The following is a 16,243-nucleotide window of genomic DNA, read 5'->3' as shown; positions in this document are numbered from 1 at the left end:
AGATATATGTATAAAAATAATTGTAATATTGTGAAGGAATTATTAGTAACATGAGCAAAGAATTGTGGGAACATGAGCTAGAGCAATGATCTGTGCCTGGGGAAACCACGGAATGGCTACCTAAAGGACATAGTTTTGAATAGTCTTATTTTTTAATAGTCTTGAAGAGTGAAAAGTTTTATTGATTGCTTTGGAGAGAAAGCATTCTCCAGACAGAGGGAAAAGTATGGAGAAAGATAACGTTGCTGAATTCTGAAATCACTCCCTATAAAACCATACATGTAATTGCATTTCCCCCATTTCCAGTTCCTCAATCAGGAATCGGACCAGTTGTATTTTATCTTTTTACTTTCACATAAGGTATTTTTTTTTCTATGGCATTTTGTTCCCAATAGAAACTCTAGCTCAATACTCATTAGTTGAAGAGATGAGCAAGTGAGTTAAAATTGTGTATGTATAAAACCTGTTCTTTCCAAAATGTTTATTTCACAAATGTTAGTACAGTGTGTTAGCTAGAGAAACAGGGTACTATATTAGAGAACTAAAAACACAGGGGCTTAAATATAACTACTTCTCTTTCACTCCTAGTTAAGGGAGTTCAAACCTTTGGACAGCCTTACTCTTCTTAATGTATGGCTTCCAATACTAGTGGTTGCCCTTTTCAGCTAGCAGGGAGAAGATGCAAAGGGGGAGGATTTAAGGCAAGCCACTTCATTTTTAAGGCTGTGATGTAGAAATCACACATCACCATCACTTCTAGTTCTATTTCATTGGCCAGAACCTACTCACATGACTACACTGAGCTGTAGAAGATGCTGAGAAAGGTAATCTTTAGCTGGGTGGGCATGTGTCAACCTAAACTGGGGGGATGGTTGTTAATACTAGAGGACAAACAAAATAGATACTGGGTGGATAGGGAGGGTCACATTTTCTGCCACAAACATTAAGGAATTTTAAAAAAAAAAAACTACTACTCTCATCGTAAGAAATGAGTGGCTTTTTTCTGAACTTCCTTTCAGTTCTCCATATATATTCGTAATTTGTACACTTGTTATTACAGTGTTGGCATTTGTTTACACAGCCTTCTCTGAGCTTGAATGTATTTGTATTATGAAAATAAAAGGATTAAATAAGAACCTAATATCTGGCACATAGCACCAACTAATAACATCTTTTCCTTTTTTTATTAAATAATTAAATAATTAGTTCTATGTGGCAGAAACCTGAGGCTCATCTAACCAGTGTACAGATATAAATACAACTAGAGGGAGAAGAAAGGGCTAGAGAGCTAGGGGAAAATAATTTATGGTTGAACTTCAGAACATCAAGTTAGTCCCAAATTTACCCTATGGGGGAAGTGTGCGCCCAAAAATTCTTTCAAGAATTCCCTAAAAGAAGGCTGCCTCCCCTTTTTTTAAGAGTTAGGGTCTGGCTCTTGTCCAGGCTATAGTGCAGTGGCACAGTTGATAGCTCATTGCAGCCTCGAACCCCTGGGTTTAAGGGATCCTCCTCCCTCAGCCTCCTGAGTAGCTAGGACTGAAGGCATATGCCACCTCCCCCAGCTAAGTTTATATATTTTTTTTGTAGAGATGGGATCTCATTATGTTGTCCAGGCTGATCTCAAACTCCTAGCCTCAAGTGATCTTCCCGCCTCAGCTTTCCAAAGTGTTGGGATTACAGGTGTGAGCCACCATGCCTAGCAAGAAGCTCTTTCGAATGACATTGACACTTAAGCAGTAGCTATAGGTGGAAGGGAACAAGAGGCATAGGATGAGAATTTAGTGCACTATCCTGTATTCTTTAGTAAATAAAATTCTTTGATTTGTTTATTTATAGCTCTCTTTGTCAAGCACACAATCCTCCATTATAATTCTGTGGAAAATTAGTTTACCTTCTATCAGGGTTTCCCCAGCACCCCCAACTGGAATCTAATTCAGCTAATCACTGTTAACAGGTTAAAAAAATAAAGGAAAGAAAAAGTAGGGAAATTATATGTACAAGAAAGAACATCTTTATGTGCTAAGGACAGAAGTAAATAAATGTATATGTTATTTAATATAATTGAAAATAAATAACATCTAAGGCTTTGGTATAAGCTGTCTAATTTACGTATAATGTTTAAATACACGTAAACAGTCTCTTCTCTAGTGCTACTAGCACTTGCCGAGGTGACTTTTGTATACATTTGACTTTGCTTTCTTTATTTTATTTTATTTTATTTTTTTGAGACAGAGTCTTGCCTTGTCGCTCGGGATGGAGTACCATGGCTCAATCTTGGCTCACTGCAACCTCTGCCTCCTGGGTTCTAGTGATTCCCATGCCTCAGCCTCCTGAGTAGCTGGGAACACGAGCATGTGCCACCACACCTGGCTAATTTTTGTATTTTTAGTAGAGATGGGGTCTCACCATGTTGGGCAGGCTCGTCTTGAACTCCTGGCCTCAAATGATCCACCTGCTTCATCCTCCCACAAAGTGCTGGGTTATAGGTGTGAGCCACCGTGCCCAGTTTGACATTTGCCTTCTTTAATGTTCATTTTTATCTTTTCAGATTTTTTTTAAAAGTTTTGTTAAGTTATTTTATTTCTGTTGGCCTAGTTTGGCCAATTTATTGACACATTATACATTAGATAATTGTATTTTCATTTTTCATACATTGAATGTTTACTTGCCTGTTATGTTCACTTCTGTGGCTTTTAAATTTTTCCATCATTGTACATTTTCACTACCTGCAAAGAAGATTTCACAATCTTGGATGTTAATAAAGAAAACTTGTGATATAGTAGGTTGCAGAAATCACACCTCTTACACTTCAGTATATATTTTTAAATTTTTTTTTCTTTTAGACCGTTCTCTGTAACAGTATGTATTTTAGAATAAAAAAGGTATTCTTTTACTCAAGGCCTATATTGTTTATTAAGTTCAGGAAAATTTACACTGATTTAAGAGTACTTAAATTCTCAGTCTGCATTCCAGTTTGTTCAGTCATCTTTCCGTACAGAGATTACATACTGCATTTGACTGTCGTATCTCTTTAATCTCCTTCATTCTGGACAGTTCCTCTTTCTTTGTCTTTCATGACATTGGCATTTTGAAAGACTATAAGCTAGTTATTTTATAGAATATATTTCTCAATTTGGGTTTTTCTGGTATTCACTTATCATTAGATCCAAGTTATGCATTCCTTACTCTGCGTACCAGGCTGGAGAACCATGTTGGTAATGATATATCTTCTAAAGTGTTTCACAGCTGGAGCTCACATTGTTTGTCTGTCCCTATTAGTGATGCTACATTCAATCACCAGGACATGGTGTCCGGTTTCTCCACTGTGATTTCTAATTCATCTGTTACAGCTAAGAAGCAATTTGTGAGAAGACACTTTGAGTCTATGTAAATTATCCTACTCAGCAAACTTCCCCTAGATGTAGTATCCATTGATGATTTTTTGCCCAAACCAGCATTTTCTGTGATGATTGCATAATTATGGTTTTCTAAGACTAATACCCTTACCAGTTGACATTCAGAGCTCTATCAGAGCCCTCCTCTGTGTGTCTGTTTCTGTCGTCAGCACAGACTCAAGGGTTCCTGTTTTATTTACTGAGCGGTGATCCTTAACTGTCTTTATTTTTATGCTCAAATCAGATTTGGTCAATGGAAGCCCCTTCAAGTGGGCTCTCATGTTCTTTTGTTTTTCCTCTGTCCTTTTTGACATGCCTCTCTCTCTCTCTCTCTCTCTATATATATTTTTTTTCATTTTAGCACAGGAAGGTTGTTAGACTCATCTTGTATCTTCCCTATTGCAGCCTTAGAGCCTGCCATTTCTCAAAGGAGCTGTAGTTTATTTAAGTGTGCAGTAGTATTTAGAAGTCAGGATCTAGGTGCTAGGTGATTGTAAATTTAAAACTTCAGAGAGGATGAGTTTACATTGGTTGATTAAATAGCACATCAAAATACACACTGTCATAAATAAAAAAGATATCTGCAGAGGGCCATTTTTTTTTGTATCACTATTTGTAGAATCAGAGAACTGAAAACAACATGTACATCCTTGAGGCACATGAAACTATGGTGCATCTACAAAATGGAGTATATGCAGTTTCACAAAGAATAATAAGTCCACTACTGCAGAATGATCTCCAGGATATAATGTGTATATAATCTGCTACCATTTATTTAAGAGTGTAAAATATGTTAATGATTATTTGTGAAAGGGGAATATAAACATTCTTATTTGTAATTTGCTCATGTTAAAAAAGGGGAAAATAAAAAATTTTTGAATGGTTACTATAGGGGAAGAGAGGACATAGTGTAGAGGAGTCAAGAATGGAAGCTGAACTTCTGACCATAGCTTGTTCTGTAGCTCTGAAGTTGGATCCAAGTAAATAAAGCAACATAAAATCAAAATTAGTAAGAAAGCAGTCTCTATTTTAAAAAGCAGATGGTCCTAACTGTGCCAAATTGGTGGTCACACAGAGATACATTATTTTACCTGACTTTATAGCAGTTATTTGACTGTAGAAGTGAGTATTCCTGAAAACAAAAAGAATTGCATAGTCATCTTAACTTTAATAATCATATTGTTTATGATAATGGTATTATTTTGAAACTATTAAAATTGAAATAAAGCAAATAAATAGTGCCATTTGCAACCAACTCAACCCGAGTGATGACATGAACATACAATGGAAGTAAAAAGCTTGAAGTTTTGAATTTGAATTACATGAATTCTTAATGTAGTTTCTCTACAAATACACACATCCTAGCTCATTCCATTGAAACATCCTAAATAAGGCAACCAGTCCAGTAGTAATAGGTTCACCTAGTACTTAGATTGCAACTTAGTTTCTAATTTATTATAAATAGAAGGGCTTTTTGATAAAATGGCTGGGTTATAGCCTCAGGCAGGAAATACGCAAGATGAGCCTGGTACATCCTGTCATACTAGAAAGGCAGGCAGGTTATCAAAGACTACTTCAGGTCTTGTCAGAAGGACTTAAGAGCTAATAAAGGGTTTCCTGTTGGAAAAAGATGGGAGAGTTTGGAAATCAACAAGGATGCTGACAGATTAAAATTTATAAAATAAGTTCAAATCCATGAGTTCATAATGGGACTTAAAAAATTGTTGGTCTACTTTGAAGGATGCTGGCGATTTAACTCATTTTGAAAACTGGTAAATAAGGAAAAGAAATAAAACCCCTTTTCTTCATGAACTATACCTCAGAGTTAACAAATATGATGAGGGAAAGTTTCTCTTTATAGAAGTGTAATGAAGAAAAGATGTTTTGGGTAACTGATGAATGATGTCACCATTTTACTGCCTCTTATTAATGGAGGAAGACATATCATCAGTGGCTGCTAAAAATACTAGGTATGAAGTGATGGGGAGCTTTATAATGGATGGATAAGGCTGGCAGTACCTGAATCCACAGATTTATACTAAATCTCACACAAAAGAAAACAACAAAACATTAAATGCCATCTGGTAGAAGTCCACAACACCACGTATAAACTATTCTTGTCAAGAAGAACTGAATTTGAATCTGATCAAGCCTCTAGATATAATAGCCAGTTTATAAGAAATACAAGGGATAGAAAAATATGTTAAATGATAACACAAGGGTGCGCTTAGCAAAATCTGGAAAGCAGAACAGTGGAAGAAACAATTATGAGACTAAAGGGATAGCCTGATTGGATATTTAATATTCAGTGTACTTAATTTAATGTTTAATAATATTAAATATCTTTAATATTAACAAAGTGATCTTTTAAGAGATATTGGTATTGCAAGTGTTTACAAATAGTTTCTTAGTTGAATCAAGATTGGTATGAGTTGCTAATTGTGGAGCTGGGTGATAGATTCATGATAATTTATCATATTGCTCTATAGTTTATATTTGAAATTGTATATTAAACTTGAAAAGACACTTTAATTTGAATTACTGTTTTATCTTTTAACTGTGGTATTTCTCCTTAATTTACCCTAAGAAAACACTATAATTTTATCACAGTACCTATTAATGGTGGTTTTTCTTTCGTGAATTGAGGAAAAGAATTCAATGGGTTTATTTATTTATTTATTTATTCTGTGGGTGTATTATCTGAATTAAGAATTCAGTGTTTTTAGCAATCTACCTACCACTTTAATACTGTTGTGCTGGTGAGATTTAATACACTTTAAGGATAATTCAAATGTTGTACAGATATTTCAGTTTTATAAAAGATTAGTAATACTGGTTATTACCTAAAATAAAATATTAATTGGAGATCAGAGATTTAATAGCCAAATTTGTGAGTTTTACATAAAATATGTAAAACTGTGTCCCCTATATCTCTTTGATTTACTTATTTAGTTATTCATCTATCCATGAAACATTGTACTCTTCATTTAATGCTTGACATAAGAGCAGCAAAAAGCAATCCCAGCGCTCAAGGAACATAAGATCTTAGGTAGGGTACCTGAAAACAAAAACACTACAGTGATTATTACATCGTTTGCTCATAACCAAGATAGAGGTATATATTCCAGAAGTTTTGGGAGTGCTGTGGAAGTAAACCTGATTTAACATTGGGTTGGGATACAGTTGGCAGAGATTTGCTGGAGGAGTAGCTGTGAGGTGGGACTCAAAAAATTACATAATAAAAAGAAAAGAGAAGGAATGGTACAAAGGCAGGAAGTGGAAAGAGTAAGTGGCTTTCAGAGAATTACATGTAGCTTGCCATAGCTTGAACTTAGGGATTTAAGTGAGCAACTAGTTGAAAATAGATTGGAGAATTAGAGAGAGATCCTGAAAGGTCTCATAGATGTTTGTTGAACTTTGTTATAGAACAGAAGACAAAAAAGAAAGGCCACCATCAGCTTTTTATTTTAGAAAGAGCATTTGCAGCAGTAGGTGGAAATAAAATTACTTTATTAGGGAGAGGCTTTTCACCTATTTTAGCTCAAAGTTTTAAGTCTAATTTTTTTTCTGGCCCCATGTATATTTTTCTTTCATTTTTAAAAATCTCTTTTTAAAAAAATCATGTAAAACATTTACGTAATTCTAAAACTGAAGACTCATTTCAATTGCTGTTCCTTCTACTCTTCCCTCCCTCTCTCTTTAGGCGATCATTTTCAAATTAGTTGGGTTATTCTGCCATTGTTGCTTTTCAAAAAATACAAGCAAATATATATAAATATTTTTCTTTCTTATGCAAAAGAAACATTCTATAAACATTTGGTATCTTTTTTTCACTTAAACTGTATCTTAGATCATTCTATAGCAGTAAATAAGATATTCCTTACTCTTTTTGCTTTTTTTTTTTTTTTTTTTTTTGAGATGGAGTTTTGCTCTTGTTGCCCAGGCTGGAGTGCAATGGCGTGAACTTGGCTCACCGCAACCTCCGCCTCCAGGGTTCAAGTGATTCTCCTGCCTCAGCCTCCCAAGTAGCTGGGATCACAGGCATGCGCCACCACACCCAGCCAGTTTTGTATTTTCAGTAGAGACGAGGTTTCTCCATGTTGGTCAGACTGGTCTGGAACTCCCGACCTCAGGTGATCCGCCCCCCTCTGCCTTCCAAAGTGCTGGGATTACAGGCATGAGCCACCGCTCCCAGCTCTTTTTGCATATTCTTTATCGTACTAAAGAACAACTCAATAAAATAAATACTTTATTCAGTATTTCTAATACCCAAGGTAAAGACATTCTAACAATAAACCTGTGCAACTAGAGTAGCATAGCCTCGGGCTGTTGCTTTTATCTCCAGCCAGTACTACTGCCTAAAGAATATGAAAGGAAAGATTTCTGTATTCATTTAAGAATTTTGATTTGTTAACAAGCAGTTTTTACTAGCTATGCATCTGGAATGACTAATGACTAATAAGAATTACAGGCCCACAATAGCCCCCACAATTTAATCATTCATCTGTCTACTGTTCACATATTTATTGAGCACCCATCTGTGTGAGGCACTCTGCTAGGTATTCTGGAAAAAAATTGAGTTTCATAAATATCCATTGTGTCATAGATACAAATTTAAGACATCATGAGGTCTACTTGTTAACCTTACTGTGTATGATCTCTACTTTCAAGATCTTCAGAGGAGATACTTTATTGCTACTAGCAGAATAATTTAATAGAACTCACATTCCTCAAAGAAAGAGATACTCTTTTATTTCTTTGCTGAAGAATTCATTTAACAGCACTTTCTTCTAAGTGTTTTCTGACTACTGTACCAAACTTGGTTATATCTTTAGTGCTCCCCATACATGGGAATCAGTTGTCTTAAACATAGCAAAGAATGATATTTATTCATTTATATGACTGTCTCAAGGTTAAATAGTTCTTTTGATGATAAAGACTTCATCTCATCTCAGTCTGTCCCCAGTGCCTAACACATGATAGTTCTCAATAAAGTTTATTGAGTAAATGAAATATTTTGCTTACCTATTATGTTAAGGGAAAAATAAAGTTGTATGTCAGGAAAAAAAATCTTCTAATATCCTTGCTAAAATTTCTCGCAAGGTATGCAAGTAAAATATGGCCTTAAAAATTAAAATTTAATATGCTGTTTTTGGACCTCTAAACTATGTGACCAGAGAGGAGACATGATGGCAAAAATGATCTTCATAGCATATGCCTTTAAGAAGCAAATTTTAATTTACTGTTTCTATGAATACAACATTTATTCCATTAGATTGAAAAACACAACAATGCTTATTCATACTTTAAGCATTTATATATCTCACCTGTAGAATCAAAATTCTTCCTGCAAACTTTTATTTCTCTGTTCTCGTGCAGAAATTACTAAATTCTTGCTCTGGAAAAAGAGAATTACTGTGTTGTCTTAGAGTAATACCTCCATCTGGTGGCATTTTAGAAAATTACAGAAGAGGACAGGAAACTTGTATTTTCTTGTATATCTGTAAACTGTATTACCTGTGGTTTCTCATAAAGCCAAATGAAATTACATCAAAAGTGGAGTCAACCATATGTACCAGAAATTTAATGCCCTAGTTTTCAACATATAAACAAATGACCTTGGGGATAATTATATAATCAACTGTTTAGTCCAGACTATTTCTGCTCTATCTTGGACTAAAAATTAGAAATGGAAAAAAGGATAGTTTATGAAATGTTAATTGCTTTTTTATGTGTGTGTATACACGTTAGGAAATATGAGAATTTGCTATTTCAGATTTATTGCTACAGATCCATAAAGAACTTATTAATAAGTGATTTTCTCAGACAAGCAGTGTTACTGATTTTTTAAAATAAATTATATTTTATCATAGCTCAGTTATAATAAATTATGTTCTCCTGGAGTGATAGAGATGGAAACTTGAAAACAAGCAGAAACTACAAATAAATTTCTGCCTGTTACTGTAAGAATTTTTTTTTAACACATTTAATCTTTTCTTCACACATTTCTTACTTTATTATTGCTAGAGCTTTATAAAGGTAGGTACCATGCCTTCAACTTCTTGACTTCTCAAAGTTTCTAACACAGGATTTTGTACTTAGTAGATCTTGCATATTGTCTTAGAAGAAGATTACAATCTTATTGCTTATGTTTTAGCCATAAAAATCTATAAAATATATCATAAATCTATCAAGTATGTAATAATCTATCACGTATAAATAAATTATCAACTATGGCAGTTGTTACTATAGATTAAATCAATTCCTTTTTCTTTTTTTTGGCCAAAGATAGTTGAAATATTAAGTATGAAGTAAAATTTAATGATTTGGGGCTTTCTGCTGACGTCTAAGAAAAATTAAATTCCTAATGAATTTTGTTTGAAATTGTTTATTTTCAAATTATAGCCAGTCGGATGATGATTCTGGGTCAGCTTCAGGCTCTGGATCTGGTTCGAGTTCTGGAAGCAGTAGTGATGGAAGCAGTAGCCAGTCAGGTAGCAGTGACTCTGACTCCGGATCTGAATCAGGCAGTCAGTCAGAGTCTGAGTCAGACACTTCCCGAGAAAACAAAGTTCAAGCAAAACCACCGAAAGTTGATGGAGCTGAGGTAATCAATAAAATACCCAATGAAAGGTAGATTGCTTGTATTACTTTGGGAAAATTTAGAGGATTGGTTTATACCATTCTTAATCTAGCTTTTAGAGAAGACAACATTTTAAATTAAAATTTACTTTTAGTGATTCTCACATTCATGGTGGTACACCTGTGGACTAATTGGCTTGGAATAGATGCATTTTCGAACTAGAAAACACAAAGTGTAAATTACACACAGGCAAATAAAACGTTTTCTGCCTCTTAGGCAGAAATTGAGTTTCATAAATATCCATTGTGTCATAGATACAAATTTAAGACATTGTGAGGTCTACTTGTTAACCTTACCGTGTATGATCTCTACTTTCAAGAGCTTCAAAGGAGATACTTTATTGCTACTAGCAGAATAATTTAATGGAACTCAGATTCCTCAAAGATAATGATGGAATAGGGTAAGGGGCTATTCTGTTTGAAAAAAACTACAAGAGATACAAAAACTTGTCTATACTTCGTGGTAGTATACAGTGTTACTCAGAGTACCAGTCTGTGATGAGATAAGATGCTTGAGGGCCAGAATATAAATCGACACACAGCTTCCTTCATAGAGAAAAATGTTGCTACCGGCCCCCCCCTCAAATCTGAGCTAAAACAATGTGCCTAGTGACATCGTTGATGTATATTCTGACTCAGCCTCTTCACCTCACACTGATAAAATAGGTAACCACACTATGAGTAGCACTAATACAAATAATACTCTTAGCATCAAGAGGATATTGATTAATATTGTCTGTGGAACTCAACACACCATTTTTTTTTATACATAACTAGAGCTCAGCATTTTATTTAACTATATTGCAATGATAATTGTGTTACATATAGGTAAGGAATATAGTCTTTATTACTTTGAGGCAGTAAAGATGGTGGTATAGTTTTTCAATAAATTAACCTTTTTTTTGCAGTTTTCTTAATACTTCTTCATTCACTGGTTTATATTTCTATTATAGTTTTGGAAATCTAGTCCTAGTATTCTGGCCGTTCAGAGATCTGCAATCCTCAAGAAGCAGCAACAGCAGCAGCAACAACAGCAACATCAAGCCTCATCTAATAGCGGATCAGAAGAGGTGCATTTTCATCATGAGCTATTATTTTAAAAGTGGACATGCTGCTGAATCAGTTAACTAGTATTTGTGAAATTATTAAAAATAATAAGTGCTTTGAAAGAATAAGTAGGAAATACTTTATATATCAAGAATCTTGAAATACAGATTTTGCTTTATCCAGTAATTCCAATTTTAGGGATTAATCCAAAATAAGCAGTGGGACATTTGTGTGCATTTGCTCATCACAGCAAAATTAGAAATAAACTAAATGTGAACTCTGTGGGAAATAATTAAATGTGATGTGCACCTACACGCATATACATGTATGAACGAAGGAATATTATATCATTAAATCATATTTGTACGAAATAATAACAGAAATCTCAACATAATATTTTTGAAAGAGTAGGTGGCCACTATAAACAATGTAGTTTGTGTGTGTGTGCAAGCATGCATACATGTATGTTTGCACAAAAACATTCAGGAAAAATTATAACAAAAAGTAATGGTGAAGGAAAAATTCAAAATTTGGCATGTTGGCACCTAGAATTTCTTGTTTTGGCTATACTAGGCAACAATAATGGTCTCCAGTGAGGGTAGATTTTAAGGTTTCATACAAAGTGCTGACATTTTGCTATTTACTTAATTTCACTGGCTATATTAATTTGCAGTAAAAATGTTATTACTTTCAGCTAGTTAACATAAATAAAACTACATTGAAAAAAGGCTTCACAAGTGCTGTTATTCTTAAAGTGAATGTTAAATAGTATAGCAAATAAAAATTTAATATGGTTAAATTCTAATCATTAGTGGATGATACTGACTTTATTTCTTTTCTACAGGATTCCTCTAGCAGTGAAGATTCCGATGACTCATCAAGTGAGGTCAAAAGGAAAAAGCATAAAGAGTATGTCATTTTGTTCAACTGACTACTTCATTTTAGAAAAATCCTGATTATTTCGTATTTCTTTCTTTATGAAAATTGTTGCCAAAAGGAGACTCTTCTAAATTCTTAGTTCATGGCATTTTATGAAGTTAATTTACACCATTACACAATTTAAAGATAAATCTTTAACATTTATCTTTCTGTGACCACCTGAGGGTATTATGCCATTTCTTTATCTCCTGTAACTCCCCCTATATATTTTTTAACTTTAATGATCTCCCTAGTTGTAATATCAGAAAATCTTAATAACTTGGGAATATAGGAGTATAGGGATGACAGGATGACTGATTTTGGATGGTTCTTATAATTATGTTAATAGCTATCCTTACTATTCAGTTGCATGTGAAATTTACTTCATACCGTAGAACTCATTTTAGAAACTCACTGTAATTTCCTAAAGATCTTGACCCAGAAAGTATTAAGAATACTTCAGATTCTCAATCCATGTTTATTTTAATGATTTGGAAACATTATTCCATTTTCTTGTCTTTTATTTTCCTATTTGCCTTTGATATTCTGCATATTAGATTTGTTACTTATTTTTCCCAAAAAAAGATTCATACCTTTTTAATGCGAAGATTTGTATCTTTTATTAGTCTGTTCTATCTTTTATTCTGAAAATTCAATCATTTATCTTTGGATTTTTTTTCCTTTCTCTTTCTACAAATCTCTCTGGTCCTCCTATTAATAGATGTATATTGGATCATCCAGTTTTTTTTCCATTATAAAAATACACAACGGAGACTTTTTTTCGGTGTGCAAGCCCTGAAAAGATCTCAAAGTAAAAAATTTGCTTCTACTGTTTTTATCATAAGCAGATTTTATCATATATGCTTGTTTATGTAGCCTTCATCATAGTTACAATTGGTGCAAAAGATACAGAGCAATGAAGCAGAAGCATAGCTGAAATAGGATATAGTGTATTTGTAAGAATTCAATGTGTGCCTTTCATTTGAACTTCTTATGATAGCAAAATATTAGCATCCATTATTTTTCTCTACATGTTGATTGGAATGAAATAGACTTAATAGACTAAAAATAATAATACAGGTAAGGTACTCAGATTGAATATTTGAGATGGTACTACTGTTGCTCTTTTTTTTTTTTTTTAATTTTTCTATGTTTCTTAATGAACGTGCACTATTTAAAAAATCAGTTTAAACAGGTGTTTTTCAAAATCACAACCTCTCGAGGATTAAAATGGCATAGATTAGTATCTCTTTTTTGAGAGGGCAAGTAGAATAATTTTATGAGATTTTCATCTATAATGAAAATTAAAATATCATTTATTTGCTGTTCACTGACGTATAACTAAGTGATTAGCAAAACTAGAGTTGTGAGAGAAGTCTATGAAGAATATTTTCCAGAGTGTTTTTGTTTTATAAATATTTCATTTTTAGCATGAGTAAAAACAACAGTATTTTTGATAATGAATATAGTTTGGTTGATTTGATCATCTTTGTATTAGAGATAAAACTTGCCATATAAGTACAAATAAAAATACTTTATAAATTTTGTCTGCAGTGAAGATTGGCAAATGTCTGGGTCAGGATCTCCATCTCAGTCTGGTTCAGATTCAGAATCTGAAGAAGAGAGAGATAAAAGCAGTTGTGATGAAACAGAATCTGATTATGAGCCAAAAAACAAAGTCAAAAGCAGAAAACCTCAAAATAGGTATGGTCTCAGTTTGGTGCTGAAAATTGATTGTGGAAAGTATTTGTTCTTTTTGTATGTAGTTTCTCAAATCTTTTTTTTTTTTTTTCTCTTTGCACTTTCCTAGATCTAAGTCAAAAAATGGAAAGAAGATTCTTGGACCAAAAAAGAGACAGATTGATTCATCTGAGGAGGATGATGATGAAGAAGATTATGATAATGATAAAAGAAGTTCTCGTCGCCAAGCAACTGTTAATGTTAGCTATAAGGAGGATGAAGAAATGAAAACAGATTCTGATGACCTACTGGAAGTCTGTGGAGAGGATGTTCCTCAACCTGAGGAAGAGGAATTTGAAACCATAGAAAGATTTATGGATTGTCGGATTGGGAGAAAAGGAGGTAGTTTTTAAAAAACCATTTATTGTTTGGTTATTTAAATAATATTTACAGGAGTAGAGGGCTGGGCACAGTGGGTCGCCCCTGTAATCCCAGTACTTTGGGAGGCCGAGGCCGATGGATCAGGAGTTCTAGACCTGAGGTCAGGAGTTCTAGACCAGCCTGGCCAACGTGGCAAAACCCCGTCTCTACTAAAAATAGAAAAAGATTAGCTAGGTGAGGTGGTGCGCGCCTGTGGTCCCAGCTACTTGGGAAGCCGAGGCAAGGGAATTGCTTGAACCCACGAGGCTGAGGTTGCAGTGAGCTGAGATTGCACGACTGCACTCCAGCCTGGGTGACAGAGCGAAACTCCATCTCAAAAAAAAAAAAAAAAAGGTAAAGTATTTAAGATTTTTCTACAGTGTTGAAAGCTAAGAGGGTGGATTTGTTGTTGTTGTTGTTTTACTTATGTTTTATAAAAGCTACTTTGCTTAGCCTGAGTACCTTCTTAATAACCACCTGACCACATTTCTTTCTTTCTTTGTGACAGAATCTCGTTCTGTTGCCCAGGCTGGAGTGCAGTGGCGCGGTCTCAGCTCACTGCAAGCTCCGCCTCCCAGGTTCACGCCATTCTCCTGCCTCAGCCTCCCGAGTAGCTGGGACTACAGGTGCCTGCCAGGACGCCTGGCTGATTTTTTGTATTTTTAGCAGAGATGGGGTTTCACCGTGTTAGCCAGGATGGTCTTGATCTCCTGACCTCGTGATCCGCCCGCCTCGGCCTCCCAAATTGCTGGGATTACAGGCGTGAGCCACCGTGCTGGGCCTCCACCTGACCACGTTTCATATATTGTGGATAATTATAGAATAATGCTGTGGGATCTCAGGTGGATCTCTGTCTTTTTATTTTTTCTAATTTGAAAAAGGAGGGGATTATATTAGATAATTCTGAAATTCTCCGTTTTATTTATGAGCAATAGAATTTCCCATAAGTTTCTATACCCCCAATACTTTATTTAAAAGAGTATATATTTTTGTACTCATATTATTGAAATTTTGAGTTGAAATATAATCCTACAACAGAATTAATTACATGGAAGGATCTTGTGCTTTTGTTTTCAGCTACTGGTGCTACTACAACCATCTATGCAGTTGAAGCAGATGGTGACCCAAATGCAGGCTTTGAAAAAAACAAAGAACCAGGAGAGATTCAGTATTTAATTAAATGGAAAGGATGGTCCCATATCCACAACACTTGGGAGACAGAAGAAACCCTCAAGCAGCAGAATGTTAGAGGAATGAAAAAATTGGATAATTATAAGAAAAAAGATCAGGAAACAAAAAGATGGTAAGTATGCTGTATATCATATACTTCTTTTAATAGTTCAAAGATTACTAAGCCTTTATGTTAATAAAGAATACATAGTAACATTAAATGATAGCCTAAAATAGCTATAGACTTTATAATACAGTTGGCTGTCTTTGTCCACAGCTTCTCTATCCTTGGTTTCAACCAACCGTGGATTGAAAGTATTCGGAGGGAAAAAAAACAACAATAACACAAATTAAAAACAATACCATGTAACAACTATTTGCACTGCATTTACGTTGTAAATGTAAAATTGGGTATTATAAGAACATCTAGAGATGATTTAAAGTATGGGGGAGGATGTGTGTGGGTTATATTTTAGGTACCATGCAATTTCATATAAGGGACTTGAGCATCCTCAGATTCTGGTATCTGTAGAGGATCCTGAACCAATCCCCTGCAGGTACTGAGGGATGATTTTATTCCATCTCAAGGTAAAACTCCTAGGGGTATACCTATCTAAACCTATCCTTGGTAACAGTCACATAGAGTGTGTCTCATACATTATAAATTACAAATTTTTAGTTAAAAATTAATGATGCTTTATTCCTGTTTGAGTTTCTTTATTACTCAAACTTGGCCCACACGGTGGCAAAATGGGAGATTTTGTGCTACAAATAGTGTTGGGGATGGGGGAGTGAAAGGTTATTTATGGGAGATTTTTAAGTCTATTCCTGGATTAATAATTTTTCAGGTTGAAAAATGCCTCTCCAGAAGATGTGGAATATTATAATTGCCAGCAAGAACTTACAGATGATCTACATAAACAGTATCAAATAGTGGAACGTATAATTGGTTAGTGATAAATGATTCTGGT

At 34.4% G+C, this 16,243-nt stretch overlaps 1 protein-coding gene across 7 annotated transcripts in view; it reads left to right on the top strand.

The window, feature by feature from the left end:
• The window catches only part of CHD1 (chromodomain helicase DNA binding protein 1), a 73,859-nt gene that overhangs the window by 14,197 nt on the left and 43,419 nt on the right, over window positions 1-16,243 (top strand). For 6 of the 7 annotated variants that reach the window (XR_010157280.1, XR_010157279.1, XM_009449401.5 and 3 more), the window contains exons 3-9: window positions 9,801-10,002; window positions 10,991-11,107; window positions 11,929-11,993; window positions 13,557-13,706; window positions 13,813-14,084; window positions 15,180-15,405; window positions 16,121-16,221. Coding sequence is in view for 5 of the 7 variants with exons in the window: in XM_009449401.5 (XP_009447676.3) it covers window positions 9,801-10,002; window positions 10,991-11,107; window positions 11,929-11,993; window positions 13,557-13,706; window positions 13,813-14,084; window positions 15,180-15,405; window positions 16,121-16,221 (1,133 nt within the window). In the remaining 2 variants the exon portion in view is untranslated. The remainder of the gene's footprint in view (window positions 1-9,800; window positions 10,003-10,990; window positions 11,108-11,928; window positions 11,994-13,556; window positions 13,707-13,812; window positions 14,085-15,179; window positions 15,406-16,120; window positions 16,222-16,243) is intronic. The other variant, XM_054684460.2, reaches the window with a different exon arrangement.

Source organism: Pan troglodytes, chromosome 4 (assembly GCF_028858775.2).
Source record: "Pan troglodytes isolate AG18354 chromosome 4, NHGRI_mPanTro3-v2.0_pri, whole genome shotgun sequence".
NCBI classification, from domain to species: domain Eukaryota; kingdom Metazoa; phylum Chordata; class Mammalia; order Primates; family Hominidae; genus Pan; species Pan troglodytes.
Note: the sequence above shows the minus strand (reverse complement) of the source record. Positions and strands in the feature narration are given on the sequence as shown.